We start from the raw sequence: 27,920 nt of genomic DNA, 5'->3' as shown, positions 1-27,920 counted from the left end.
CAAACAACAGACCCAATAAAGCTGGAAAATGGCCACCATCGCACCCGACGACCACAAAGCTTACATGCGCCTCGCCCTCGAGCAGGCACGCAAATCGCCCCCGAAGCCCACCAATTACCGCGTGGGCGCAGTGGTCATAGACACCGCAACTAACAAGATCCTCGCAACCGGCTTCACACTCGAGCTTCCTGGCAACACGCACGCCGAGCAGACATGTTTTCTTAAGCTGGCCGAAGAGTACCAGGTGGACGAAGAGAATCTCCGCGATGCTCCATCTCTCCCGCGGCAGTTAGCCTTATACACCACCGTTGAACCTTGCTCGAAGCGACTGAGCGGGAATCTGCCTTGCGTTGAGCGAGTCCTACGTTTAGCGGGGCTGATCCGGACCGTGTACGTCGGCGTCATGGAGCCTGAGACGTTTGTCGCCAAGAACACGGGGAAGAAAAGCCTCGAGGACGCAGGAATAACGGTTGTCCATGTGGCGGGGCTGGAGGAGGAGATCTTGGAGGTCGCTACGGCTGGACACGTCAAGGGGTGATCGCGAATCAAAACGAAAAGCTCCAAATTTGGTGCCGTTTCAGAGCCGGACCATACCGCCGTACCAATGAAAACCGATTCCTAGCGGCATATTAAAGGGAGATCTAGGTTCCGGGTAACAACAAAGAAACAACGACAAACCACGATTCGGTTAAATTTTCTCGCCCTCCAATATCGGCTTCGCCTCCTCGCTCCTCCACCAGCTACCCTCCTTACCGGGGTATTCAAACCGGTCCATGCTCTCGGCCTTCATCTCAACGCTATACCCTGGCTCGGTCGGGGTTTGGTAGAATCCGTCCTGAATGACAGACGGATGCAAAAAGTGCTCGTGCAGGTGGTCGACATACTCTAGCACGGACTGCTTCCCGCTTACAACGACATAGTCGATGGTGCTCAAGTGCTGGGTGTACTCGGGCAGGCCGACACCGCCGGAATGGGGGACGATGGGCACGCCGTACTTTTTGGCCATGAGCAACACGGCGAGCACCTCATTGACGCCACCCAAGCGGCAGGCATCGATTTGGCATACGTCAATGGCCCCTGCCATGAGTAATTGCTTGAAGACGACGCGGTTCTGGCACATCTCGCCTGTGGCGACGCCAATGCCGTGGGGGCGCAACGCATCGCGCACCGCCTTGTGGCCAAGAATATCGTCAGGCGACGTCGGCTCTTCGATGAACCACGGCTTAAACTCGGCCAGCTCCTTCATGTACGCGATTGCCTCAGGCACTGACCACACCTGGTTGGCGTCCACCATGAGGACGTTGCCGCGGTCGAAGCCAATTATTTCGCGGGCGATGCCTAGACGCCGCTTGTCGCCCTCGAGACTGCCGCCCACCTTGAGCTTGAAGTGCCGGTACCCCTTGGACAATGTCTCCTGCAGCAGCCCGCGCATCTTGTCCTCACCGTAACCCAACCAGCCTGCGCTGGTCGTGTACGCTGGCACAGCCCGGCTGTTTTCAGCATCCCGGATACGCTCCGCTTTGCCCGTCTCCGACTCGGTCAGCATGGCCAGCGCCTCCTCAGGGGTGATGGCGTCGGTAATATAACGGAAATCGATGCAGTCGACAAACTGCTGCGGCGTCATCTCGGCCACCACCTTCCACACAGGCTTGCCCAGTGTCTTGGCCCACAGGTCCCAGATCGCGTTGACCACGGCACCCAGCGCCAGGTGGATCACGCCCTTCTCCGGGCCAATCCACCGCAGTTGGCTGTCGTTGACCAAGTGGCGCCATGTTTGCCCCCAGTGGGCCACCAGGCTGGAGAGCGTGCGACCCTTGATGCGCTCGGCGACGTGGTTGATGGCGGCACAGACTATGTCGTTTCCGCGGCCGATGGTAAACGTCTGTTTGCCCATCCTATGTTAGGCGGGGTGATAGAAAGGGCCGGGATAACCCTTGGGGGGGTTGGGCACGACTCACCATGCCGTGGCCAGTATACGCAGAGTCAGTCTCAAGTATGCAGTATGCAGATGAGTAGTCGCCAGCAGCATTCATGGCATCTGAGCCAGTTTTGTCCAATGAGGTGGGGAACCGGACATCGCGTGTTGTCCACCCGGTGATGGTGATTTCAGCCATGTTTGTTTTGTCGTGCGATAACGACTATGGGAAGACTGTTTGGATGAGTCCGATGTGTTGTTGTAAAAAATGAGGTAGGTGGCGACAGAATGTCCAGGCACGAAAGATTTCCTCCTCCACAGAAATCTCCAATGCGCTAAGAAATACACACGCAACCTCGCGGTGAACCCTCGGGACTACCTCACGGAAGAAATCCCGTGGCTCCTTTCTAGCGCTAAGAGTCGTGGGCCGGCGCCGCGGACGACGCGGGGCAATGAGGGGCATGGTGGGGTTGAACTTAGTCGCGACCCGGGGGTGGATAGACGTCCCGCGTTGTGATTGATGGAGAAACCATCGCAGTATGGGGAACGGCAGCTCTCTTGGAAGGTTTTTTGGAGTTCCGCCCGGGGGGATCGTGACATCGAGGAGCTGTTGTCACCTTGCTGTCGTCGTCTGTCGGGTTAATCCTGACCAGAGAGCCGAGATGGGGCGTCGAGTGCGCCGGTCACGGCCCAACGTTGGCGGCAGGCAGATGTGCGTCCTCTCATAAGACCTCGAATCCTGGATGTTGACCAAGTTTGACTCGGTGAGGTGAGAGCGACAGGGATGTGTGAGCTCCAAGAGGATGGTACCGCTCGGCTAACTGGGAGCCGCACCTTGACGGGTTGAAGGTTTCGCCACTCTCAGGGTTGAGTGTTTGCTATGTTTACGACTCAAGACGAAGTTGAGCCCAAAATCCGGGGCGGTGGATACACTCTCAGGCCTTCAACGGCTCACTCAGCATTGATAAATGTTTGCTGTCTCAACTTGCGGGGAAACACGACTCGAGCTTTGAAGAGACCGCTGATTCAAGAGAGACAAACTTTCAGTTTGACTAGAACAAACTCTTTTGGCCTCTTCCATCTGCCCGATGATGGAAGAGATGGAAGAAGCCGGTGTTTGTGGGTGGTGGGGATGGAAACATCAGCAACAAGAGTGCCTAACCTGGAGGCTCACCTAGGTCTACCAACCCTGCTATTTACTATCAGTGCACGTTGTCAGTGCACAACAGCCGTGGTGCCTCCTTCCGTTTGAACTTGTCTCCCCTCCTCTTACCCTGAAGTTGAGAAAACAGCGGTACCTTCCCTTAGAAGGTGAGTCGAGCACCAGAACATGTATCTCCAAAGTGGTATAATGGAATTTGGGGTGGCGATCCCATGGATGCACACCAGGCCCTTCCCATCAACAATCCGTTGAGCCTGGAGCATATCAGCTGATTTTTACCTTCGGCCCCAGTTTTGAATCGCCTTCAAAACTTTCCTCGAAGCTAGCTCCGGGTAATGGGTGTCCCTGATGTTGCGCATCGATAGGCAGCGTGATAGCTTCTAGAAGCCTTGGCACCCGCTTCCGATACCTTCGAGCCCTCGATCCATGTTGTCGATCAACGGCTGCTAGTCAAGCAGAGCAAACATTGCGGAACTGCGGGGGAACGGAATGTACTGGGCCTTTCTTGGCCCACCGAGGCCCGCCGGTGAATGAAAGCGTCTCAACTTCAAAGGACAAACACACCAGTCGTGCTCTATCGACAAAACCCCAACTTGTTCCTCGACAACACAGGCAGAACCCCGTTGTGTGGCCTCGCAAGCCGCATGACAAGCTGAGATGCGCTGACTCGAGCGCAGCCGTTGCACCGCGGAGATGGGACAATGGTGGCTAGTAAGAGGAACTATGGCGCGCCAAACCACTCCTTCCTTGCGGCTTGCCGTCGTTCATGATTCAGGTTGAGCAGGTGGTTTACCAGGACATTGCCGGTATACCCTTAGCTTTGACCGCTTCGCTTTCTCGATGTAGAGTATGTTTGGGCACTGGGATGATTACTACCCCAGGATGCTAAAGGAAGTTGCCGGGCGTCATCGCATCGAGGTGTGCGAGGTCATTTTTATGGTTTAGCTATTGGCAAAACGCACAATACCTACAGACATAAGATCACCTTTCCTCCGCCCACCGAACCATTGCTATTGTCTATTGTGCCCCGACCACTCACTATTACTCTATCGCCTAAACAGGCCACATAATCAACAATGGAACAAAAGCGCGAGGCACTCCTCGCCAGGGCTACCGCTCCAGAAAAGCCCTCCAACATGCGAACAAAACTCCAAAAATGTGTTTCGAGAAAACCCAGCTTCAGTCGCCGAGCACTTCCCAAAGACCTTGCAAAAGAAGGATCAGCTCTGTCCACACAACCTCGTGCATCTCAATCACCACCACCACCGGTACCTCCATTACCACCAAGCACCATGGCACGACACGGATCTTTTCGATCAGACACCGGTTCATACCAGGACGAAGCTTTTCGGTCCGTGGAGCGCTTGGAGCCCAAAACTTACACTGTCCCGGAGACCAGAGACCTCTTGCCGCCCAAGCAACAGGACACACCAGACAAACAGCAACAGTCATCATCTTCCGGTTCTGATAACCCCAGCTCCTCAAAACGCGGCTTGAGATTCCGCAAAAAGACGCCGAAAATCTCAACCGGGCTGGCGAGCGCTTTCCCGCGCCCTCCCAATGCCCTTAAGAGGACTTCGAGTGTGGAACTTATCGCTGCTCAGTATCACGCCATGTCCGAGTCACGGCACAGCTCTAGGTACTCGGACGAGTTTCAGCAGTTCAAGCTGTCGCTCACAGAGAGCGACACCAAGGAACAGATCATGACCCAACGGCCTCAAGTACCGCAACGCGGCGGAAGCACCGGCAGCAACTGCACCAACTGCAGCAGCAATGCTAGCAGCCAGCGCAGCGTGTACCACGCCCAAGACTACGACGTCGATGATTCAGCTCATGTGTACGTCGAGACGCCTTCCACTGCCGGACTGCCCGGACCGTCGCCTATCTCAGACGACGGCACGCTAGTATCATTCCAGGATGATACCGTATATTTCAAGCCGTTTTCGTCTGCGCCCAAGTCTGACCCGGTGTCACCACCGTACCAGGAGTACAACCGAGATCAGTTTCAACTTCGTGATGAGTATGACTGGAGTGAATATCGCCGGGACGAACCTCACTACAACGATCAACGCTACAACAATTACCACTACGACGATCACCACTCCGAAGATGGCGAGTATGACGACTACAACCACCTAGATGACCAACACTACGGCCGCCATTATGATGTTGCCGACGATCAACATGATAAGCCCCAGCCCCCCAGCCGTCAACTAAGCAGTGCCAGCACCGCTGCCGAGGCCAATCTTGAGTTAATGGGGGTCGATGATAAAACGGAAGACAATCTCGGCCTTCAAATCTGCCTCGACCTCCTCACGCGGGAGCTCTCATCGGCAGTGACAGCCATCAACCGCCACCACCCATGCCAGACTTCATATCCCTCCTTTACCTCTTCACCGCATTCGCCCGATAGTGGCACATCAACCCTGCAGGTGTGGACCATGATCGAGGCCTACGAGCGGCTGCGTGACAAGATGGCCGGGATGAACGGCACAAATGGACGAGCGCGGTCGATGGAGAAGATGTTTGACTCGTGGCTGGGGGCGTTGTACTCGGTACATGGGTCACTGAAAAAGAACGGTGGGGAATTCGTTGGGGCGAGGGATGGGAGGAGGTCTGGAGACAACGGCATTAAGCAGAGACTAGAGAGGAGTGAGAAGCATAGGGGTATGAGGGGGGGGCAGAAGTGAGACTGGGTTGGGCTTCTAAGGGTCAATGGAAGGAAGGTGGATATTGCCCTTCAGTTCGTCTCCTTTGAGTTTTGTTCTTCGTTTACTCTTCCGCGATACCAAAATTAGGTTTGGGCTAGGCTTAGGTTGGCGTTTGTCCAGGTGTTATGTACAAAATTGACTGTCCTTCCTTATTCTACAAGTCAACTTCCCCAACCAGGTCTCGGCCCTTCGTGAGGTGGCTACTAACTTTCATGAGAAACTGGGGAGAAACAATGTTTTGAAGCCAATTTCGAGGTAAAGTGAAGGCATCTTCAACTATGGACAATGACGCCCAAACAACGATATAATCAATTTATCCAAATACAACTCGAAAGTATACTACTAGACGTCACAATGGAAGCCAATGTTTACAACGGTTTACGGCTCGCTCCTTCCCAACGACCATTAGGTAAAATACAGGAACGACTCACATCAAACAAGACTCTGCACAGACTTTGATTTCAGACCTATTTTACTCCCGTTTTTCGCAAAAAAATGATGTAAACCTTTCAGGCATTGACAATTTACGCTGGTATGTAATTATTGATGAATAATGATGAAGACCTTGGGCCTAAGCCCCTCCCCCACGGTCTGCCGGTATAAGTGCTGGGCCTTTATAAGCCGCTACAATCTCTCCCGCACATCCACACTCTCTCACACGTCCACTCTCTCTCGAACGTCAACTCTCTTCTGGATATGTACATTTTCCTCGACAATACAGCAGCATGGAACAACTAAAAGTACGGCTCGGGCGACTCGACCTAGAGGTGCTTGACAGCATCGTGACGGCTACTGTGGTTGATCCCGATGCGGTGCGTCGCTTTGCCGACGACATCTCGCCCCCGGCAGAACCAGTAAATGACTATATCACGGAGGTGGACACACGCCGCGACCTCTTTGAAAAATATCGAGCGATTTGCCATAGCCAGGAGGACCAGCCAAACGCGGTGGTATTCGCCTTATTCATGGTCGCGCCCGTCACAGAAATTCGCACTTTTCTGGACGGTTACAAACCCAAGGGATGCGAAAAGCAACAGGGTTTTCGGACAGGCTGGACTCTCATGAATTCAGTAAAAGCCATCAGAACCTGTACGTTACTCTCCCCCTGTTCAAATCTCCCTACCATTTCTGGCTTCCCCCCTCCTACGCCTTCAAAACCATACTGACGAGGATAGACCTTGGTAACCCAACTTCTGTCGCGACCCTTGACGAACCAGAGACGCCAGTCCCTCCAGTCTCTGAAACAAGATATGGGTTTGAAAAGAGTGTACGTTGTGTTCATTCATCTTCCTGTGGATGGTTACTAACGGAGATACAGGTAAATAAAAGGGACGGAGGTGTTTGCGTATTTTCTGGAATGCCAGATCCCCAGGCAGCGCATATTGTCCCGTTTGCACTGAGCAGCAACCAGGCGTTCTTCAGCCTTGACAACATGCTCACGACATTTTGGGGTCCCAACCAGGCAAGGACTTGGCGTCGGACGTATGAGTGTATAGAAATGGCCCAGTCTCCCGTGAACGGCATTTCGATGAACCACCAGATACACTTCTGGTTCAACACTGCAAGGGTCGCTCTCAAGCCTCTTCGGCTAGACGAAGAAGGAATTACTGTGCAGTGGCACTGGCTAAAGAAAAGTGTCCTGAGCCCACTCACGCGTATTACGCCGGACATCGACATCCTCCACCAGGCTGGGGTGATGGACCAGAGCTAGGGCGACGACCCCGATACCTTTGCACCCCGGAAGAGCGGTGTAAGAATACAAACGGGCCAGACGTTCCTTTTCCCACGGAGTAGTGCTATGCCCAGCTGGGACCAGCTGGAGCTCCAATGGGACCTCCACCGAGTGGCAGCTCTTTGTGGAGCGGCCGATGTGCCCGAGGACTACTACGACTATGAAGATCCATACGATCGTGAGTATTGCGAAGTCGTGGCTGCCAGGGAACGCGCTGTCTGGGCTAAATACGAAAGCCGCAAGAAGGGCAAGGAAGTCGCAGGGGCTGAGGACAAGCCGGTCAACACGCCCAGAAGCTCCGACGCGGGTAGCGATGACACAGCATTCGAGATGGTGTTATAGAGAGTTTGGGGTAAAGGATGTTGGCCATCAGTTTGGGGGGAGGGGCATCTTGGCCACTGGTTTCAGTAGCATCCGGGAGAAGTGGGGGGGGGGGTGTGTTGTGAGATAGACGAGTAAATATCTGTTTTCTCAAATGATATCTATTATCTTGGACGTGTCTATGCTGCTTTAAAGATCTATTCTCTCTGTTAGTTATCTTGTTTAACTCTCTATTCTCTTTCAAATATCTCTTTTCTCTTTTGAACTACTTTGTTTTAAATACATATTCTCTTTTAAACATCTATTTTTTCTTTTGATCATTTCCTCTCTTTTCTTTTTCCTTCTTAAAATATTTATTCTCTTTCAAATATCTATTTTTTCTTTAATCACCCCTCCTTTCTTTTTCTTTTTTGAAAATATCTATTCTCTTTTAATTATGTGCTCTCCGAAATATTTACACTCTCCTGAACATCTATATATTCTCGAACAATACAGTACCATGGAACAAGCAAAAGTGTGACTCGGTCCAGTCCAACAAACAACGTATTACTCCAACACATATATTTCCAACAAGATCAGGGTATCGGAACGCTCCCCACAACAACCCAGTCCCCTCCACCCCCCGTCCCCATCTTCACTTCCACCACTCTCCCCCCTTTCTGAAGATAACACCGATTCTCCCCCGACACCTCTTCCAATGGCACCGGCAAATCCGCCGCGCTCTTTACCGTCGTCGCCATGGTCAGACACGCGATATCCGAGTCCACATCCGCCCCCTGCAGCGCGTCTGGTTTTGCGGTTTTCCACCAGCCCGTGCCGTTGCTATCGCTTGATGATGATGGGGTGGCGGTGTAAAGGACGTTGATGTTGGCGTCGGCGTCGCGGTAGAGCACGTAGGTGTCTACACGCCCGGCGGTGTCGCTGGCGCGGGCGGTGGAGAAGGCGGTGATGGGAGCCTTTTCGGGGAGGGTGATATTGGGGAGGGTAATTGGGTCCCAGGAGAGAGTGTAATCCGGGTCCAGGTCAGGGGAGTCGAGACCGGGGATGGAGGCGGCCAGTTGGTGTGAGGGTGTTTGGTAGAAGATGGCATAGCCGCCTTTGGTGGCGATCCGGGAGAAGTTGGTGGACATGGGGACTATGGCTAGCCTTGATGTGGCTAGGGCGGTGATGGCGAGTTGGGTGTCGGTCCATGCGGGATAGGGGCCGAAATTGGGGCCGAGGTTATTGCGGACCTGGCGGAGTTCGCCCGCGGTGTCTTGGTAGATAACCCAGGGCCAGTAGGATGCGAAGTCGCTTTCGAACAGGGTGTATATATTCACTTTGTCAACAGACCCTGCCGTAACGGGGACGGCAACCTGCTCGTTGATGCTGACGGCGAGCAGACGTGTCCTATAGCCGGAGTAGACGATTTCGGTTTGAGGCTGGACGGGAATCAGTAAGCAACTGCGTCCCTGGTATTACATACTTGGCACCTGGAACAAACCTGGTTGATATCGTCGTATAAAAGGGTACAACCGGCCAGGCGAGTACCAGCTCTGGCGTTGGCGTCGGAGTAAAATGCGGTGGGAGCTTCCCAGCATGTGGACTCGTTTCCTGGCGAGCGCTGGCTTCCATCGCACCGCGTGTATCGAAGACCATTATCCGGGTCTTGGAAGAAGAGGTAGGTCTCGACGCTATTGTCAGGTTTCCGCCAGCCTGTGATGCTCAATCCCGAGCCTTGTCGTATTGTTTGCGGTTTCGGCTCGTCTGTTGAGCCGCCTGCATCCCCAGAGCCTCCAGAGCCCCTAGAGTCTCCAGAGCCCCCGGAGTTTCCGGAGCCGCCAGAGTTCCCTGATTCACCGGCTCCTCCCGGTTCCCCCTGCGACGCTGGTACTGTCGAATCCCCTGAAGACGAGTTTGCCGCTCTGCTTCCCAAGACACCTCCCAGAACCGCAGCAACAACGACGAGCACGGCAACAACAGCGCCAACGATAAACCACAACTTCTTCTTCCGGCCGTGTTCCCCTGTCGTCGGTAGTTCGCTCGGCAGGCCGGGGGAATGTGAGGACGGGGCAACAGCCGGGAACGGCCCGTAGTGTTCTGGATACTCGGAACCCGCGTACTGGACGTTTTCCTTGCTTCTGTCGCTATGTTCGGCTGGGCTGACTTCGGGCAGTAAATGGCCGTGGCGCAACTGCTGATAGTGTGTCACCTCCAGCCCCGGCTGCTCATCGCCGTAACGCGGGTCATTGTGCGACGTCATGTGGCTGTATGCGCTCACAGCTCAAGGCCGTCATCCAATCGAAACGAAAACAATAGTGGCAACCGGCGGTCGCGGTACCATATTTCTAGCAATATCCGGTCGCCAGGTGACTGTGGTTGGCAAGAACGGGTCAAGATGCCTATAGAAGGGACGGGAAGGGAGGTCGCCGACAAGAATAAAAACATGAATGCGGCGGTGCAACGCGACAGCCGGGGACCTGTTTCCTATATACCTAGCCAGTACGAAGTAACGTTAGAGGTCCATTGGGTTTGGTGCCGGTCTTCCGGCCCCCCTGTCGACCGCCAAACGATCACACTCTGTTTCCTGACGGAAACTGCGTGAAGCCACATGCTCCATGTGCAAGGCTGAATCTGCAGGAGCCAAGCACACCGTGGCGCAGACGGTCAGCAACGATTTTGATGGATTTTGATGGATTTTGATGGTGCCATCAAACGGAACAAATATTGCACGGCAACAGGGACCCACTTTAACCCACATTGGCCGTCAACACACTACCTCGGTACCTTGGTCAATTTACGTTGATAGAAAGGTGTATGGATATTGACCTCGCGAGTCTGCCGCTCAAGCCCTCTTGAATAGGCTTTGTTCCACAAACGCGTGTGCCGCGTCGGCGTCCTTTTCCCACTTGAGCCAGTTATAGGCGCTCGGGAGAATTTTGGAGATGTAGTCGGCAATGTGCCCCACGCCGAACGCGTCGAGGTCTTCAAAGCTGTCGATGTTTTCTGACGGTAAACTGTTGATTACATTATAGCAGTTGTCCTGTAGTTTCTGTAGCTCTTCTAATATCCATTCCTCCCATCGATTGCCGTAGGTCTGGATCAAAGCCGGATGGTACATAGTCCACACGCGGCTGAAGTCGACGAGCTTCCCGCCTAGGTAGTTACCGCCGTACGTATCTCCCACGAAAATGCCCAGCGAGTGGAGGGCTTGTAGGTCCGCCCACATGCCCTGAACTTCGTCGGAAGTAGGCAATTTCGGGGATACGAGTTCCTTGACGATGGCGCGAACGGGCAGTGAGCAGTGCTGCTCATACCGCCCCCAGAAATTATCGCCATCTAACTCGCCGATGTCGGCACTGGGAAGATCACTAGATTCACCCGTCACCTTCCAGGCCAAATGGGCCTCTTGATGTGGGGTAAGAAGAAGATAGCCTAAGGCCTTGACGGCCAACTCCTCGCGCTTCTCCTCCTTAAGACGACCATATACACGGCACTCATAATTGAACGGCTTAAAGTAGTCGATATAGAGCTGTAGGTCGGCGAGCGGCAGGGCAAGATCCCGGGTATAATTCCTAACATAGTAGTCCGAGTAGCGGAAGTAAAACTGATCAGAGAGTAGACTTCGAGTTAGAGAGGCCAAGTAGACACGGGCACACTGCATCGTCACGTACCATCTTGAGTACAAAGAAGCCAGCTCCGTTGATCTTGGCCTTCCACACTTGAGACTCTACATCGTTCCCCCGGCCGAGGAACTGGACGAAATCGATATCGGCGCGGGCAGTTGGGGTTAAAGGTGCCAGTTTAGGGCCCGAGACGCGGGGAAGCGGCAGCGGCGGATTGGGAAGGAAGGCGAGGCGGAAGCCCGACGAAGTCATCTTGGTGCGGCAGACAAGTCGGAGTTATCAGGATTCAGAAATCAGAGTTGATAACTTGAGAACTGGAGTGGAAATCTGAGGATGAACTGTGTCACTGTGTGCACCGAGGAAATGAAGGTTTGGAGACGGCCCTGTATATTGTAGATGCTGGGCTAGAAATGTAGGACGATCTATGTTTGCCCGTTGCTGGAGTGACTGTAACTCTCTGTGAGGAAGGCTACAGGTAAATTGATAATTAGGAGATCCACAGGCAAACGGGGAAGCAATATAGAATGGGAAGGCTACGTATAGGGGTCTCTTAAAAGATCACGTTGCCATTAAAGCTGTTGTCCTAGGTTGTGAATTTGGGGGATGCAAATAAACCGAACAAATAGGTATTGTGGTTGACTGCACCAAAGGGACCTCCATTAGGTAAGGTACGGAGCGCATACCGAGTAATTAGGTGTACGAAGTACCTACCTGAAATGCCCCGAACCCCGAAAACAGCCGCCCCGCCCTGCCAAATTCAGCAGCCAAGGCAGTGTCGCCGTGCTGATTCCATCTTCTGTGTATGTACATAGGTCTCCTCACGAGCCTCGTTCACAGTTTTTTTCCCCCTTCATTTTCTCGCCCGAAATGCTGAGCGAGATCTTGGGCGACAGACCAGCTGCCCCACAATGAGGTCACTTGAAAGATCGACTGCAGGGGTATCCAAAGCTTGTCCGCCAGGGGAGCACAACCATTTCCCAACGCCACAGATCGGGCGCCCGCCACCTGTGACCGAGTCGTGGCAGCCACACAACTGTCCAATTTATCGTACCATCGAGGCCACAGCGACGACTCGCGGAAGATGGACGACGACGAGTACGGCGACGCCGACGATGTATTTGCCGATCTCGTCGCGCAATCAGGACCATCGCGATCGGCTCCCCAGGCAGCAGCAGTACGACCACCGCTAGCACAACCGCGACCGTCACAACCATCACCAGCCCTGAGAATCCAGCAGCCAACACCACAGCGACTCGACCGACCGCCACCATCCAATGCGTCCGGCACGAGCGGGCCGCCCAAGGTCGTCCAGCCCACCCCTCAAGCCTTACCAGCTCGTGGCTCTGGTTCATCGATCCTCGTCTCACCACGGCAAAAAGGAAATCCGGTGCTGGCTTGCTTGAAGTCGGTACAATGGGAGTTTAGCGACATACCCGCCGACTACGGGTTAGGTCTGACGACCTGTGCTTTGTTTTTGAGGTGCGTCCCCCGGGTTGTGTGCGGTGTCTGGTCGTTTCGTTTAACTAAATTGCTTCTTTTTCTGTACAGCCTTAAATACCACCGCCTCCACCCCGAATACATTTACACACGCATCCGCGGCCTCGCCGGCAAGTACAATCTGCGCATACTACTCACCATGGTCGACATCCCGAATCACGAGGACGCACTCCGTGAGCTGTCCAAAACGTCTCTCGTCAGCAACGTCACCGTCATCCTGGCCTGGTCCGCCGCCGAAGCTGCGCGTTATCTAGAGCTGTACAAGTCATACGAGCACGCTGGATTTGACGCGATAAGGGGCCAGCAGGCGTCGGGGTATGCGGAACGGCTAGTGGAGTTTGTGACGGTGCCGAGGAATATCAATAAGGCCGATGCGGTTTCGCTGGTGAGCGCGTTTGGGAGCTTAAGGCACGCGGTGAATGCCGGACCGGACCAGGTGAGCGTGGTCAGCGGGTGGGGGGAGAGAAAGGTGAAGGCGTGGTGTAAGGCGGTGAACGAGCCGTTTCGGGTGGCGAAAGCAGGGAGGAGAGTGGCCGCTTCTTCAGCAGCGGCTGGTGTGAGTGATGGAACTCAGGCACCGACGGATCCGAAGGGGAAAGGCGTCGCTGCAGCTGGGAAAGCCGTAGAGGAACAGTATGACGACTTTGATGACGATGATGCAGATGCTCTAGCGGCCATCGCCGAAATGGAAGCGGAAGCGCAGACCGGGCCATCAAACTGGCCGTTAAACCACCCGGCACCTATGCGATCGGCGCAGTCTACATCGGCGGTGCAACCTAGCACAAACGACGGACTGAGCGATGGCGTTGCTGCCGCATTAGCAAAGCTCCGAGAGAAAGGCTAACCCGGGCCAACGCACGTTGTGGCATAGACCTCATACTTCCGGCCACGTGTTTCCCTCGCGACCTTTGACGTCACATCAACTATATCGGCCCGTAAATCGATATATCTGGCCAGTAGCTAGCCCTGGACGGTCACTGAAAAAAAAGAACGCATCCTCCGCCAGGCGCGCCATATTGATCGGGAATAACCATACTCCCGATGGCCATGCAAGGGCGCTCGTGTCGGCGGTCCGCCCCGCATCGAGCAGCGGTCCGCAATATATCACGGACGAATATGCACGATGCGGAAGGTGCAGGAGAATCATATCTTGTTTCTCTTCCATCAAGTGTCTGTGTCTGTGTGCTCCCTGGCCCGTCGTATTCGGCGTATAATGTTGTGAAACCATTGAAAAGGTCGGGCACACGGCGTCAACCTGTCGAGGGAAATCAACGGGTGCAAAAGCCCGAAGGTCAAGACAGTCAACCGCGGACCAAACCTCGGGGCGGAGGTCATCAGCAACGGGCTACCATGAGCGTCGCTAAGGGTAGATTCAGCATTTCCACAGGTCAAGCAGTATGAACAGTGTACCGGGGCGGGAAGCGCACGAGAGCTAGATGGTTCGCATGGGTCCTAGTTGGGAACCCAGCTGCTGTGGCCGATGGTCGCCTAGGAAAGCCCTGTAGTTCCGTCATGCCTCGACGTTTGCAACATGTTGGTTCCCATGGATGCGGGGGAAGATGTCTTGCACTACGTATGTTACACTCCTCTCCCAAAGACCCTGGTCTCACTTGGTTGGTGTACCCGAATGTCTATTTTCGTCCTTACCCCTTAGGGGGCGCCGCTTGGTGTTGCCGCTGCCCGTCGAAAACGGGCTGCATAGCCAACGATAAATAAAGGGCGGTTCCAAGCTATGTTGGGGTTTAAGGCAGTAAACACCTTCGTTGCCTCGGGCTACCACTCGCAGATAACAATGAGGGCTTTATTGTAAGGAGTATAGCGGTCCGGCCGTTGAAATCAAATGTTTCCAATATGCGACCCCAAAATGCAACCCTGGACCTGTGTATTTTTATTCGGCCCGAGGCCGTTGTCCGAATCTTCTCTTTACCTGTTAACGTCACAGATGACTTCTCGGCCGTCAGCCCGGTTCGGTCCGTGACGGGCAGTTCAATAAACATCAAATGATGATCAACGGGCCGTGTCAGACCGTATCGGACCGCCAGCCGGGCATAGTGTCTGTGACGTTACCACAAGTTCCTTGTCAGTGAAGTGAGATGGAGATTTACCCTATGTGTACATAGTAGACAAACCAGCCGTCCCACGCAGGTATCAAAATCCAACAATTTCGGTACTCCTCAGAAGGATGAATGCAACAGCGCATCAACCAGGCAGTAGTGTAACTTTTCATGCTGGCCATCCCGGGTTTTCTTGACCGCTGAGGTGGCCCGGGGTTTTGGCTTGAGATCGCGGGCAGCGCATCCGAGCGCCTACCACAATAGGCAGGTATCTGTTCCAAAGGACCAATCATATCGCGGCCCACCGCAGTCACCCGGTCTAGTGATCGGCAGCTCTCTCCGGGGAGGGTCAGCTGGGAAACTGGGCGCGCTGGCAAGGACTGGGTTCGAAGGGTCGGGCTTTGTTCTGTCGGCCGCAGCCGCAGCCATCAACATCATGATGGTTGGATGTCTCTAGTGTAACTACTGTGTATGCGCGGTGACGTTAAATAACCAACTTCCACCAAGAGGCCGACTGCGTGATATCACCCTCGGGAGCGGACACAGCATGTTTCCTTGTATGAATAGAACGGCCAATTTTGAGAGGTGTGTTTCGGCCCGGAAATCCTTCCCTTCCCGTCAAATGTTTGTTTGTGCTGCCGTCTCAGGGGCAGGGGTTGTGCGCAGAATTTACAAAGCGTTGATGCCGTCTGATCGCAACGTAGCGCAGCACGTCCCATAGTTAACTAGCTACAACACAACACGGCACAACACAACCCACGCATTTGGTTCTGTGCGCTGGGTGCCTGCTTGTTGTTGCACTTTGTGTTGTCGAAGGAATCAACTCTCCACCCAAGTGCAACGTGACGGGAGAGCGCATGGTTTCTCCAAATTTCAAATCTCCCACAGGCATAACTCATGTTCCTTCAGTTATTACCTGACCTAAAACTCACACGCCTGTATGCCTAGAAGTCGAACCAGTCGAGCTTGAAATCCTTAGTTACAACGCTCTTTGCAGCTGCTCGGAGCTCCTTCAGATGACAGCTCCGGGCCGAGGTGGTGACGGTTGTACGAGGATGGTTGTGGGATGAATTGCAACCTCCTGCGGTAAGCTGAAGTGCAGGAGGTGGGGATGGGATCTTCCATTGAGATGTCTAAGACAAGCCCCCCCTACACCCCGTCCAATCGGCGAGGCCAACACCTCGCTCCCGACATTCTGGCTCTTCTGCTTTTCTCCCCATTCCATAACGTGAGCTGCGTTTGCATTCACGTTTATAGTTGTTGACATTTATACCCCGCCTGTTTCTGTTTTCCCCCACACTCATTCCGAGTTCATACCCCAGGCCTCATCATCACCTCCTGCTATGTCTACGAGCAGGGAAGGGTGTAGTTTTTAATTTTGTTGATATATACATTATCATATATACATTTCCGCTGCTTCGTCTTTTTCGCCCAACATCACACGTTCATCAACGCGCTCTCTTGTGATGCGCTCGCTCAGTCTCGCCAGTGGCGCTGCCGCTACGCTGCTGTCGGGCCTAGTGTCAGCAGCAGCGACAGGAGCGGTTCCTCGCTCCAACAATCCGCCGCACTATATTGCCACAGAATCACGCGCTAATTCGGTCCGGGAAGCGTTTCTGGTGTCCTGGGAAGGATATGAAGAGTATGCGTTGCCGCATGACACTTTGAAGCCAGTGTCGGACGAGTTTGAAGACGACAGGTAGGTTTTTCCTCTTTTATCTTTCGACTTTGTGAGAGACCGTTCGCTAATAATGGCGTAGAAATGGGTGGGGCGCCAGCGCGGTAGACGCCCTCAGCACGGCGTTGGTCATGAGGGAATGGGATGTCGTAGTTTCGATTATAGACCATGTCGAGTCCATCGATTTCAGCACCACCAAGACGGAGGTGTCGTTGTTTGAGACGACAATCCGGTACCTCGGTGGCCTGCTTTCCGGTAAGTCCGCTGTCTCACCCTCGCGACATCCGTTCAGTGGTTCTTTTTTCCCCCATTTTTGCCGTTCTAACGCGTTCCTAGCCTACGACCTCCTGGACGGTCCTCTAGCGGACGAACTGCCCAGCAACTATTCTAGCTCCGTTCCAGACATCCTGAAACAGGCCCAACGCTTGGCCGACAACCTCAAATTCGCCTTCGACACCCCCAGCGGGATCCCCGACAACAGCCTCTTCTTCGATCCTCCCCGCCGAGGCGGATCCGAGACCAACGGGCTGGCCACCATCGGCACGCTCGTGCTCGAGTGGACACGGCTCAGCGACATCACCGGCGACAACACGTACGCCGAGCTAGCCCAAAAGGCCGAGGGCTACCTCCTGGACCCGCAACCCAAGGACATCGCGGAGCCGTTCCCCGGTCTGCTAGGCGGCAACGTACGTATCGACAACGGCACGTTCACGGATGGAAACGGCGGCTGGGGCGGCGGCACGGACAGTTTCTACGAGTACCTCATCAAGATGTACCTGTACGACAAGGACCGGTTCGGCGACTACCGCGACCGCTGGATCGCCGCAGTCGACTCTTCGATCGAGAACCTCGCCTCGCACCCGACTTCCAACCCAGACCTGACCTTCCTAGCCGAATGGAGGGGCAAGACGCTCCAGTTCTCTTCCCAACACCTCGCCTGCTTCCACGGCGGCAACTTCATCCTCGGCGGCTTGACACTCGACGAGCCCAAGTATGTCGAGTTCGGCCTGCGGCTCGTCGACGCCTGCCGTGTCACCTACGCCGAGACGCTCACCGGGATCGGACCGGAGGTGTTTGGTTGGCAGGACAACAAGCTACCGCCCGATGCGGAGAACAACCCGCCCGCGCCGGACGGACAGGCGGCTTTCTACGAGGCTTCGGGATTCTGGATCAAGAGCGCTAATTATGTGCTGCGTCCTGAGGTGATTGAAAGTTATTACTACGCCTACCGCGCCACGGGGGATGTCAAGTACCAGGATTGGGCGTGGGAGGCGTTTGAGAACATCAACAAGACGTGCCGGGCGGGGAGTGGGTATTCGAGTGTGAAGAATGTGAATGAGAAGGATGGTGGTGGGTTTGATGATTTCCAGGAGAGTTTCTGGTTTGCAGAGGTGTTGAAGTACAGTTTCTTGATCCATAATCCGGTAAGTTTCGCTCTTGTAGGGGGATGCTGTGATGAAGGGAGGCAAAAAGGAAGAAGGGAAAGCTAACTGCGATAAAAACAGGATGAACCGTGGCAGGTTAAGGCGGACCATACAAACGAGTTTGTGTTCAACACCGAGGCTCACCCGATACGCATCTTTGGAGGGCAAGAGACGCGGGTGGGTTGAGATAACATGAGAGAGGGTTGGATATCCATGAATTGGGCACATACATTGGTCGTTAAAGAGCCGGACACTATTATTTAGCAAGTACCTTACCTTGGCTTATCTTGGTCGTAATGATTTGCAGCGCGCAAAAGATGTTTCTCAGATTAAAAGTTTCCGTCGCTGTTTGGTTGGTCTCAACACTGTAACCTCGCATCTGTGCATCACTCAATCGCTTGCTACTGAGTAGGTACTGTACGATGTAGGTTACCAGATCAACCTCAATCCATCAATTGTCATTATATTTACACAGAGCAGAGATGATTTAAACCATTATTCCCCTGGCTATCCAACCTCCATTCGACTCGTTACTGCGATGCCCTTTACCACCAACACATCCCAAACCCCCATTGAATCCCCACCATTCCCACCATCCTCTCTCAACATTCCTCTCTCAACAACCCACAACCCCCTCAATCTAAGCCCCACCCTCCCGCTTAGCATACTCCTCCTCCATAGCTTCCTCATAACGCCTATCAGCTTCAATCTCAGCCTCCGTCTTCGGCCGCGTGACCCCAGCGCCTGTATTGGCACCGGCACCGGTTGCGCGGGAGTTAGGGTCTTGTGTTGTTGCGGCGGGCTGTGAGGGAGGTTGGGTCTGGGCTCGAGGTTGGGTTTGAGTGCTTGTGTCGGCCATTATGAGGACGGGCGGAGACTTGTTGATTCTCTTAGTGCGGGTAATAAATAACGATGGTGTTGTTTAATTCTAAAATTAGAGTTGTTTTGGTGATTTGAGTAACAGTTGTCGTTGATTTGAAGACGGTGTTATTGAGTTTATATGTTGCGAGTCGGGGCTTGGCAGTGGCGAGGTTGGGTGGCAAGGCCGCGTACCTGCAGTGGTGACTTGAAGTATGTAAACATCACGTTCTGGGGCACGTTGGAGACGGTGCGAGTGGGGATGAATTCGGGAGTCTCCAGCCCGATTATACCCGATGAATATTCTCCGGGTTACCACGATGGAGCCTTGGGTCGGAGTAAGGAGACTGAATCTGACCATCAACGCCATCGGTTCAAGGATATTATTAGGCGTGTTTAAACGGGGCACTAGGTCGACACAACCTGAGAAATAACAGCAAAAACATCAAGAACCATAAAATAACTCCATAAGTCTCATTGACTTTCTCGCTGATCATCATGCCCTCTTACAACCCTTCCTTATCCTACTGTTGCAGGGCCAAACCAACCCCTTTCTCTGGCGACCATGGGATTCCCAGATCACATTCTCCCCCACGAGTCCCCCGACACCCATATCCTTCAACAGCTCATCTAACTGTCCTCGCTGACACAGCCCTCTCCAGACCCACTTAACGCCCCCCTCGATGTACTTGGTATTCACCAGACAATGCCGACCCTACTGAACCCATGAGTTGATTTAGAAAGCAAACACCCGTTTTTCAAGGGTCAGCTGGTCCAAGCCATGATGGTGGCTGGGAGTTGGAGTAGAGTGGAACCACGTCCAGCTTTGGCGAAGCGTAGGGTCGCAGGGCAAAGCGCAGGTTCATCGTCCAATCAATAGCGAGGGTGTGAATCGAGCAGTGAGCCAGGCAGGGCCGAGCGGCGTAGGGCGGGCTAAAACGACCGTCGGCAACGGCAAGGGACGGGCGATGAGTCCGGAAGTGAGTGTAGAGTTGAGATAGTCGAAACGATCGGCTTTGTAGCGGGATTCTTCGACGCCGATAGTTGTCGGCACGGCGAAGGGTGGATTGTGAAGAAGGTTGAATATGTCCCATTCGAAGGAGTGATGACCTGGGAGAAGTCGAGTGATGGTTTCGTATCCTTTGACAGTTGAATGTGATCTGTACAAAAAGAAGGGCGTGTAATTTCTGCAGTGTAACTTGTGAACTCAGATTGTGACGTGTTGTTTTTGTTGATGAGCTTGTCGAGAAGTGCGAGAGTTCGAGGACAAGGCACGGTTGGGAGGGAAAGGGGCCGGTATTTATGTAAGTTCAAGAAGCAGCTCAATGAGGCTCTCCAAGACTTGCCTTCCCTAAGTGCACTACAACGGGGGCTTCTCACCTGCCGCTCGTTCATCGGGGTCAGGAAATGGGGAGTTGCCCTCCAGTATCCCAGCCGCATGTAAGGTAGGCGCATATGCATTAAATTGGCTAATTTTCCACATGAACGATTCACTCCGTATCGATTCGCCCCTTCCTTTCGCTTCGTTCGACCTTACTTGGCCTTCCGACGCACCTTGAACGTCTTGAGGGGGTCCTTTCTCCCACCGACCTTGAACGACCGGCCCTTGCCCTTCCCCCCTTTCCTGTGTCTCCTGTCCTTGCCGCCTTCCTTCTTGAACGGCACAAACCCGATACGCTCCGACTCAAGTGCCTTCTTGCCGTCTTTGGGGAGTAGGTAGTCGGGCACGTGCTTCAGATGCGGTTGTTGGCGAGTGACCCGGCCAAGTTCACCGTCGTTTCTCAGATGGGAGAGTTCCGTCGGGTTTTCTTCGAAGTATCTGCGACGTATTAGGGCCTCGTCCACTTCCTTTTACCAAAGAGTAGACTTGGGGGTACTCACCGTTTCAACGTCTCGCTCCTCAACAGCTCCTGTCTGAGTTCCTTTGTCCTGGCCTCCCGGATTGCTACCCTCGTTACCGCACGCAGCGCTGTGACAATGTCAGCATAAATAGGCCGCCAAAACAGACCAACGGCCTGAACATACCATCATTCATCCGGTATCTAAACGCCTCCATCTGCGACTTGTTGAAGTTGTATGGCTGGAGTTTCCGGTTCAGCTTCTCCTGCTGCCTCGTAATCTTCGCCAATACCTTTTCATCCTTCTCTGTGCTTTTGACGGAGGTTGGCCGGTGCTTGCCGTACAGTTCCTTGGGGATAACAAATGAGAGCGCAATACCGGCGCGACCTGCTCGCGCCGTCCGGCCTATCCTGTGGGTGTATGACGAAGCAGATGTCGGCATGTCGAAGTTGACCACCGCCGCGACGTTCTTGAAATCGATGCCTCGAGAAACGCCATATTCCTCGTCCTTCTTTTGTCTCCTCTTTTTCTTTTTCGGGTGTTCTGGAACCGCTTCGTCCTCCTTTGGCGCCTGCTTTTTTGGCTTATTGACCTCGCCATCCACAGCCTCGTCTCCGAACAGCTCGCTCTTTTCGTCCGATGCGATGATAATGTCGTAGATTCCCTACTAGCACATTAGCTTATGACCGATGGGCTGCTACAGAGCAAATGGCATACCCGGTTGAACTCCTCAATGATCTTGATTCGAGTGTTGATGGGGAGCTCCGAGTTCAACACACAACTCCTGATGCTGAATTGCTCAAAGAAAAGCTGGAGTTCGTTAGCATACCGCGTCTCTCCCGCTAGCATTGTCCTACTGAACACCGTACCTTTAACCGATACGATCGATCAATATCCGCCACAAAGATCAAACACGGTCCCTTGATCAGCTGCAGTTTAAAGATGAGATACGCAATCAGCCACTTGTCGTCCTCCGCACACTTGGCATAAAACTGCGTCAACTTCTCATCCTCCGCCCCGAATTCCTCCTTCAAATCCAGCACCACCGCCTCTGGCCCGCCGCGCGCCCCAAAGATCTTGCGTAGCGCCTCCAGTTCCGCCGACAACGTCGCGCTCATCATGACCGTCTGCGCCCCCTTGGGCAGCGCCCGCGCGATATTCTCCATGTCCTCGTCATACCCGTACGACAGGACCAGGTCGGCCTCGTCCAGCACGAGACACTGTAGCTTCTCGAGCGAGAGCGCGCCAGAGGACTGTACACTGTGCCAGGCGCGCGCCGGCGTCGCGACGACCACGTCTGGGGCGCTGGCAAGGAGTGACCGCTGCACGGCGTCGGAGACGTTCTCGGTCAGCTTCGCGGCGTGGATGTCTTTGGCGCAGAAGGCGGAGAACTGCTCGATCGCTTTGAACACTTGGTCGGCGAGTTCGCGGGTGGGGACGAGAATGAGGCCGGCGGTGAATGGCGTTGGGTCGGTCTGGGGTATGGTTAGTAAAAGGAAAATGTGTGCTGGGAGCCAATTGAAGGGGAAAAGGACCCTCGGAATGTTGCGACGTACCGTCTTGCGCTTCAGGATGACAGACAGCAGCGGGAGCACGTAGGCGGCCGTCTTGCCGGACCCGGTCTTGGCCTTGCATAGCACATCTTTCCCTTGTAGAGCAAGAGGAATAGCCTTGCGCTGGACAAGTGTCGGTTTCTCGAAGTTTTGTTTCGCAATGGCCTGCACAAGGCGCGGATCGAGGCCTAGCTCGGCGAACGAGGGCTCGGCTTCGGCGGGCTTCGTTTTCGTCTCGACGGGTTTAGATTCCGGTTCTGGGTTCGGTTGGGCCGTGGCGGGCTCGCCGTCCGCATCGTGTTTCCGCTTCATAGTACTGAGGTGTGTGTTTTGGTGGGAAAGTGTTTGTGGTGTTGTTGTTGAAACTTGCATCGGCTTGCGACATCACGAGTCCAGCAGCAGGCAGAGGGGCCTTTGGCTCCAAAAAAATTTGGGAGACCAGCGCTGCGAGCCGCGATAAGCACGATAAGATAGCGAGGCGCCCCACTTGGTGTCCCTGCAGGTCCCGCTCCACCCCATGAGCTTATTTCCTTCAGCGCAACTCATCCTTGCACCCTTTGCATCAACAACATGCATCAGAACAGTTACGATCATGTTCAAAAGTCTCATTTCTAGCATGATGTGCCAACCAATGGTTAAGCGATACACCTAAATTAACTACTCAGGGCGACGAGTACTTGTACCCATACTTCTCCTTGGCATCCGCCACGATCTTCCTCGTCTCCTCCACCCCCTTCTTCTGCTCCTCCAACCCAGCCTCCCCAGCCAGCGCGCGTTCCAAAAACGGATTCGTCGCCTTCGATGGCTCCCCGCTTGGCACCACAAACCCCCTCTGCACAGCGGGCCGCGCCAACAGCCTCTTCAGCCACGCATCGACGTGCGGGAACTGACCCGGCAAGTCGATGCCCACGTTGAGGGTGTAGTTGGTCCACCCGACAATGCTGATGTCGGCAATGCTGTATTGGCCGCGGCCGGGACCCACGATGTAGTCCCGGTCGGCGAGGCGGGTGTTGAGGATGCCGTAGAGCCGCTCGGCTTCGCCGACGTACCGCTGGATGGCCCAGGGGATCTTTTCGGGGGCCGCGCGGAGGAAGTGACCGGCTTGGCCTTGCCTGTGGGGTGGAAAGAAAACACATTAACACCAAGGGAAGGTAGGGGTGCGGTAGGTGAAGAAGGAAACTCGGATGAGAAAGAGACTTACATCGGCCCTAGCCCGCCGTGTTGCCACGCAATCCACTGTTCAGCAACCGAGTAGTCATCCGAGTCGACGGGGAAACTGAACTTGTGCTCCGGGTCGTAGTGGCGGGTGAGGTAGGTGAGGATGGGGAGGCCCTCGAAGACGGCAAAACCGCCGCGGTCGTGGTCAACAATTGTTGGGATGCGCCCGTTGGGGTTGAGGTCCGTGTACCATGGCTGCTTCTGGATGTTCTTGCCGATGTGGATGCTCTGTACCGTGTACTCCTTGCCGTACGCCTCCTTGAGCTCTTCGAGCAGGATGGACGCCTTGACGCCGTTGGGGGTGCCTGAATGAGGTGTTAGTGGACCAATTCCCTTCAAACAGGTTAGAATGAGGTCGGTGGAACAACTCACCAAAAGTTAGGAGTTCAATGCCAGATTTGGCGATGAGACCAGTGGGGTCAGCCATGTCGCTTGTTCTGTCTTGAAAACGGCGAGCGGAAGAAGAGAATGCCCTCGTTAGAGAAGCCACAGTCCGGATATGCGGCGAAGAAGTAGTAGATATACGAATTGGTGTGAGTGTCTTAGTTCTTATATCAATAACAGAGCTGTGAAAACTGCGTTGATAATGAGACCGAACATAGCCAGCGAGGAGGGAGGAATTCCGGGCTTTTATGCCCGACCCCGCAAACGACCCAGCTCTCAATGAAGTCATGTTGAGTGCTGCAGCTGAAGCTATGCCAGCCTAGTGGGCGATGGCGCAATACTAGTTGGGGCGCTCCCTTTTGGAATCTTGGATATCTAAGCAAACTGAACTTTTGTAAGCAGTTTCGGCTGGCTCGCATTCTGCATGTGTCTGAATAATCAGTAGCCTGCATGAGGTGCTCGGGGTTCCACTGTCACACACTGCAGTTCCCCACTTGTTTCTGAGCGTTGTATCACTAACAAGGGGTAGACAGACAAGAGAATTTGAAATACCGTCGTACAATCGTACAATTTGAATTCAAATTGGATAGTGTTCGTAAAGCTTCGTCGTTTGTCAGCGCCATGCTGCCGTCGAATCGGCAATTTTCCTCACACACCACCCCACCCCACATTTACCCCCCCAAATTCCCGGGAAAAGGGACACTAGATAGCTGAGCACACCAAATCACCGAGACAAGACATGAACGTGACGAGGCGGGTATCTTTTAAGAAGTTCATCAAGTACCATTGTCATGAGTAAAACGAGATGAAAACAGACTACGAACGGATTCTGGCTTTACCCTCGCCAGTGCGAGAGTGAGAAAGTCGAGAAATCCGAAGCAGGAGAAGCACTAGCCCTTGTCGTGCGTAACTGGAAATAAGCCATCATGAGGAAGCGAGAAACACGCAAAGACCCTCCAAGACACCAGGGCTCCGGCCGTTGTTCTGTGGACGTACGTTTGACCTAGAAGGGAGCTATGAGACTAGACGATGGAATCCATAAATCCGTACCTCCGTGTCATTTTCCGGAAAGAGAACCGAGAAAGAGAAAAAGAAAACAATAACCGAAGAACATCAAGTACCGGGATGGGGAGCGCTCCGACTTTAAAAACAAACAGGATTTTCGCGTCATACTTCGCGATCATACTCGTGTCAAGGGGTCCGCAGCTCTGGCACAGCCGATCCAGTGCGGGGTTTCCAGCCACCTTAGTACCGACGCTCGTAGTCCCGGGGAGGCGGGTAGGGTTCCCTCGCATATGGGTCGCGCGGGGGGAAGTCCGGCGGAGGCGGGCCCCGGCGGTCGTGGTAGCCGCGCCCGTTCATGTACGGGTCCGGAGGAGGGTAGTCGCGGGGTCCACCGCCCCGGTAGGGGTCGTCGTATCGGCCGCGCGGGTAGTCGTCCATGGGCGGTCCGCGACGCGGGGGCGAACGATAGCCTCCCCTCCTGTCATCATAATAGTCCCTACGAGGGGGAGGGGTGCGCTCACGGTACGCTCCTCCTTCCCGGTACCCATCACGCCGAGGGCTGTACCCACGCGGGGGCCCACGCCGATCGTAGTCATCCACCGGGGGAGGATACGGGCGGCGCGGAGACCGCGAACGCGCCCGGTCCCCTCTAGGGATGTCGGGCTGAGTCTGCGGGAATATTAGTCGGCGATGTGGGCCATTGGTAAGAGGTGGGCTGGACATACATTGGGAACGCAGGTGACACGCGCATTCTTAAAGTCGCGGCCGTCCAGCTTCTCGACGGCGGTCCGGAGGTCGGCAGCCGTCTCGAATTCGACAAACCTACGGTGCAGTATTAGTGTCTCTGTTGTCGCCGCGGGTATGATAAATCCACCTACCCCTCGTTGCTACCGTTGCGGTTCGTCTCGGAGTAGACGACGTCAAGGCCAGATTGGCGAGCGAAGTCTTTCAGGTCCTAAAGCCAGAGTCCATGTAAGTTGAGATCCCGGAGTTGTCGTTGGCGAGTCCATATGTCGGAGCCAGTATGGTCCCACGAAACCAAGGGAGAGCCAGGAAAATGACGAGGAAGGTTTCCGGCTTCGAATCCTTCCAACAACCCAAAATAAACAGCCAACAGTAGTAGTGCCAGGAAAACGGACGACAAGCGAGGCAGGGAACTGGTCGCCGAACGACAATGGAGAGAGACAGAGAGATCATAAGCCCAAACAGATACGTCGCCAAAGGAGGCGGCCATCGCGTCACGATTCCCGGGTGTGGCCAAGGAGTCAAAATCCAGGCCGGCCGACCAAGTCAGGAAGGGAGACGGAACAAAACAAGAGGGGCGTGGGCTCATCCATGGAGGGCGGGCGAACCAGTGGATCTGGCCCGGTTTCCAAAGTCTTTGATGGGGTGGTGTGTGTCCAATCTGTGTCCGTGGAGAAGGAAGTGGGAGAGCATTTAACAGACCTGCCAGCTGGTATCATTAGGGAGTCCAGTAATTTGCATGCGATGCGGTGTACGGCGCGGCCGGGGGGCGCTGGTGCGATCGTGGGCGTATCCGCCGCCGCCGCCACCACCACCACCACCGGGCTGTTCTCGATGGCGGGAGCCGCGCGCGAACTGGACGGTAAGGCGTTCACCCATAAAGTCAGATCCATCTTGAGTGAGAATTTGTCGTTAGCCAGAGGAGCGGGTATTCATCAGGGTGTGTCGCAATTTCCAAACGGGAGCGGAGCTGGGACCTCAAGACGTACGGAAGGCTGAATGCGTGAGCGCATGGTTAGCGACTGATTGTTCATGTTGCGACAAAGGAACAAGAGACTTACCGGGAACCACATCACGGGCATCCATCGCATCCTTATACTCGATGAAACCAAACCCGTTCATGAGCTTGATCTCGGTAATTTCACCGGTGCCATGGGTGGCAAAGTGCGCCTCGACATCGGCCTTGGTGGCTGGAGGAACAGAAGCAGCCTGGTCAGTTTCTCGTCGTCTTGTCGACCGCACAGGTTGCGATTGGGGTCCACGGGTGCGCTAAGAGGATTTCCGTGTCGCGAACGACTCACCATTACGGGGCAGGTTGCCCAGATAGAGGCGGGTCGACGAAACCTCGGTCATTGTGGAAGTGGTCGGCCGCGAGGTTGTTGATAAGGAAAGGAGAGAGAGCGCGTGGGGGATGGAAAGGAAGGCTCCGTTGTGTGGGGTTAAAAGTCGAGGAGAGTCGAAGCTCGGGCCAGGGAGCCTCGCGGCGGGTTCTGCGCTGCAGGTTCTGTCGCAGCGGCTGCGGGTTTCGAGGACCTGACGCAGTCGGCTGCGAACAGTCCGGTGTGCTGCGGCGTCGCTAAAAAGGTAACGTTATCAAGAAACAGGGCGGGATGGCACCTTCGGCCTGTGAGAAGAAGGCGGGCGCACACTGTTGAGATGGAACTTGCGAAGGTCGGTCTGTTGTGGATGATGGGGATGGAAAAGGAAAATTGGCTTGCGCGCGCCTGCTCAAGCGAAGAAGGTCCACTGACCGGGATAAGCCGGCGAAGGGAAGTGGAGGCTGGCTGCGAACCACCAAGCAGGGATCAAGTTTCCAGCCTCAACACCTCCTTCCTTCGCAGACTTCCAGGTTCCAGTCGCTTGCACATGGTCGTCCTCTGTCCTGTTTCTTTTGTTCCTCCCGTTTTCTGTTTCTAGCTTCCTCTCCCGGTTCAACCCTGTTCTTTTTGTATCACATAACTATTTGAATCAAGGGTGCATGTTAGAAGAGAAAAAGAAGAAACGGCTTGTACCTCACCTCACACTTCGTAACTAATTCACTTAATTAACTTGAGCTTCATCGATAACTTGGTGGTAACTAAACCGATCACCTCCATGGCATTTACCTTGAGTTTGAGCGTTTCCGACGTCACAATGCTTCAATGCAGAGAAACCTGGGGATGTGCCAAGGACCCCTGTTTTTCCCAGTGATGGCAGCAATTGACGACTCGGAACAGATTC

At 54.4% G+C, this 27,920-nt stretch overlaps 11 protein-coding genes across 11 annotated transcripts; 5 read left to right on the top strand and 6 right to left on the bottom strand.

Annotated features, from left to right (window-relative positions):
• Positions 1-28: 28 nt before the first annotated feature.
• Positions 29-538, top strand: C8A04DRAFT_34238 (bifunctional protein RIB2; the record flags this gene model as incomplete). Its single annotated transcript, XM_062782760.1, has 1 exon — positions 29-538. One exon carries the CDS (start codon positions 29-31, stop codon positions 536-538), a length of 510 nt encoding a protein of 169 aa, XP_062640915.1.
• Positions 539-688: 150 nt separating this feature from the next.
• C8A04DRAFT_9118 (mandelate racemase) lies at positions 689-2,114 on the bottom strand (the record flags this gene model as incomplete). The annotated part of the gene is made up of 2 exons (XM_062785362.1): positions 689-1,882; positions 1,959-2,114. 2 exons carry the CDS (start codon positions 2,112-2,114, stop codon positions 689-691), a joined length of 1,350 nt encoding a protein of 449 aa, XP_062640914.1.
• A 2,255-nt stretch (positions 2,115-4,369) lies between these two features.
• C8A04DRAFT_9047 (uncharacterized protein) lies at positions 4,370-5,767 on the top strand (the record flags this gene model as incomplete). The annotated part of the gene is made up of 4 exons (XM_062785333.1): positions 4,370-4,798; positions 4,865-5,055; positions 5,305-5,413; positions 5,447-5,767. The coding sequence occupies 4 exons, from the start codon at positions 4,370-4,372 to the stop codon at positions 5,765-5,767; spliced, it is 1,050 nt and encodes a 349-aa protein (XP_062640913.1).
• A 746-nt stretch (positions 5,768-6,513) lies between these two features.
• On the top strand, positions 6,514-7,971 carry C8A04DRAFT_34236 (uncharacterized protein; the record flags this gene model as incomplete). The annotated part of the gene is made up of 5 exons (XM_062782759.1): positions 6,514-6,793; positions 6,964-7,055; positions 7,107-7,424; positions 7,500-7,775; positions 7,894-7,971. The coding sequence occupies 5 exons, from the start codon at positions 6,514-6,516 to the stop codon at positions 7,969-7,971; spliced, it is 1,044 nt and encodes a 347-aa protein (XP_062640912.1).
• A 445-nt stretch (positions 7,972-8,416) lies between these two features.
• Positions 8,417-10,083, bottom strand: C8A04DRAFT_24795 (uncharacterized protein; the record flags this gene model as incomplete). Its single annotated transcript, XM_062779310.1, has 2 exons — positions 8,417-9,262; positions 9,325-10,083. The coding sequence occupies 2 exons, from the start codon at positions 10,081-10,083 to the stop codon at positions 8,417-8,419; spliced, it is 1,605 nt and encodes a 534-aa protein (XP_062640911.1).
• A 582-nt stretch (positions 10,084-10,665) lies between these two features.
• Positions 10,666-11,698, bottom strand: C8A04DRAFT_24794 (kinetochore Sim4 complex subunit FTA2-domain-containing protein; the record flags this gene model as incomplete). Its single annotated transcript, XM_062779309.1, has 2 exons — positions 10,666-11,427; positions 11,495-11,698. The coding sequence occupies 2 exons, from the start codon at positions 11,696-11,698 to the stop codon at positions 10,666-10,668; spliced, it is 966 nt and encodes a 321-aa protein (XP_062640910.1).
• Positions 11,699-12,527: 829 nt separating this feature from the next.
• Positions 12,528-13,787, top strand: C8A04DRAFT_34233 (restriction endonuclease type II-like protein; the record flags this gene model as incomplete). The annotated part of the gene is made up of 2 exons (XM_062782758.1): positions 12,528-12,925; positions 12,995-13,787. The coding sequence occupies 2 exons, from the start codon at positions 12,528-12,530 to the stop codon at positions 13,785-13,787; spliced, it is 1,191 nt and encodes a 396-aa protein (XP_062640909.1).
• Positions 13,788-16,463: 2,676 nt separating this feature from the next.
• Positions 16,464-18,285, top strand: C8A04DRAFT_34232 (glycoside hydrolase; the record flags this gene model as incomplete). The annotated part of the gene is made up of 4 exons (XM_062782757.1): positions 16,464-16,696; positions 16,758-16,930; positions 17,012-18,099; positions 18,181-18,285. 4 exons carry the CDS (start codon positions 16,464-16,466, stop codon positions 18,283-18,285), a joined length of 1,599 nt encoding a protein of 532 aa, XP_062640908.1.
• A 454-nt stretch (positions 18,286-18,739) lies between these two features.
• Positions 18,740-18,958, bottom strand: C8A04DRAFT_24791 (uncharacterized protein; the record flags this gene model as incomplete). Its single annotated transcript, XM_062779308.1, has 1 exon — positions 18,740-18,958. One exon carries the CDS (start codon positions 18,956-18,958, stop codon positions 18,740-18,742), a length of 219 nt encoding a protein of 72 aa, XP_062640907.1.
• A 1,532-nt stretch (positions 18,959-20,490) lies between these two features.
• On the bottom strand, positions 20,491-23,994 carry C8A04DRAFT_34231 (P-loop containing nucleoside triphosphate hydrolase protein; the record flags this gene model as incomplete). The annotated part of the gene is made up of 9 exons (XM_062782756.1): positions 20,491-20,776; positions 20,839-20,926; positions 20,983-21,460; positions 21,514-21,606; positions 21,666-22,271; positions 22,353-22,665; positions 23,027-23,461; positions 23,551-23,872; positions 23,940-23,994. The coding sequence occupies 9 exons, from the start codon at positions 23,992-23,994 to the stop codon at positions 20,491-20,493; spliced, it is 2,676 nt and encodes an 891-aa protein (XP_062640906.1).
• Positions 23,995-25,196: 1,202 nt separating this feature from the next.
• On the bottom strand, positions 25,197-27,053 carry C8A04DRAFT_8970 (uncharacterized protein; the record flags this gene model as incomplete). Its single annotated transcript, XM_062785307.1, has 6 exons — positions 25,197-25,625; positions 25,682-25,778; positions 25,835-25,911; positions 26,403-26,593; positions 26,762-26,890; positions 27,002-27,053. The coding sequence occupies 6 exons, from the start codon at positions 27,051-27,053 to the stop codon at positions 25,197-25,199; spliced, it is 975 nt and encodes a 324-aa protein (XP_062640905.1).
• Positions 27,054-27,920: the final 867 nt, after the last annotated feature.

Source organism: Dichotomopilus funicola (assembly GCF_033296635.1).
Source record: "Dichotomopilus funicola strain CBS 141.50 unplaced genomic scaffold C8A04scaffold_3, whole genome shotgun sequence".
NCBI lineage: Eukaryota > Fungi > Ascomycota > Sordariomycetes > Sordariales > Chaetomiaceae > Dichotomopilus > Dichotomopilus funicola.
This window is presented reverse-complemented; position numbering and strand designations above follow the sequence as displayed.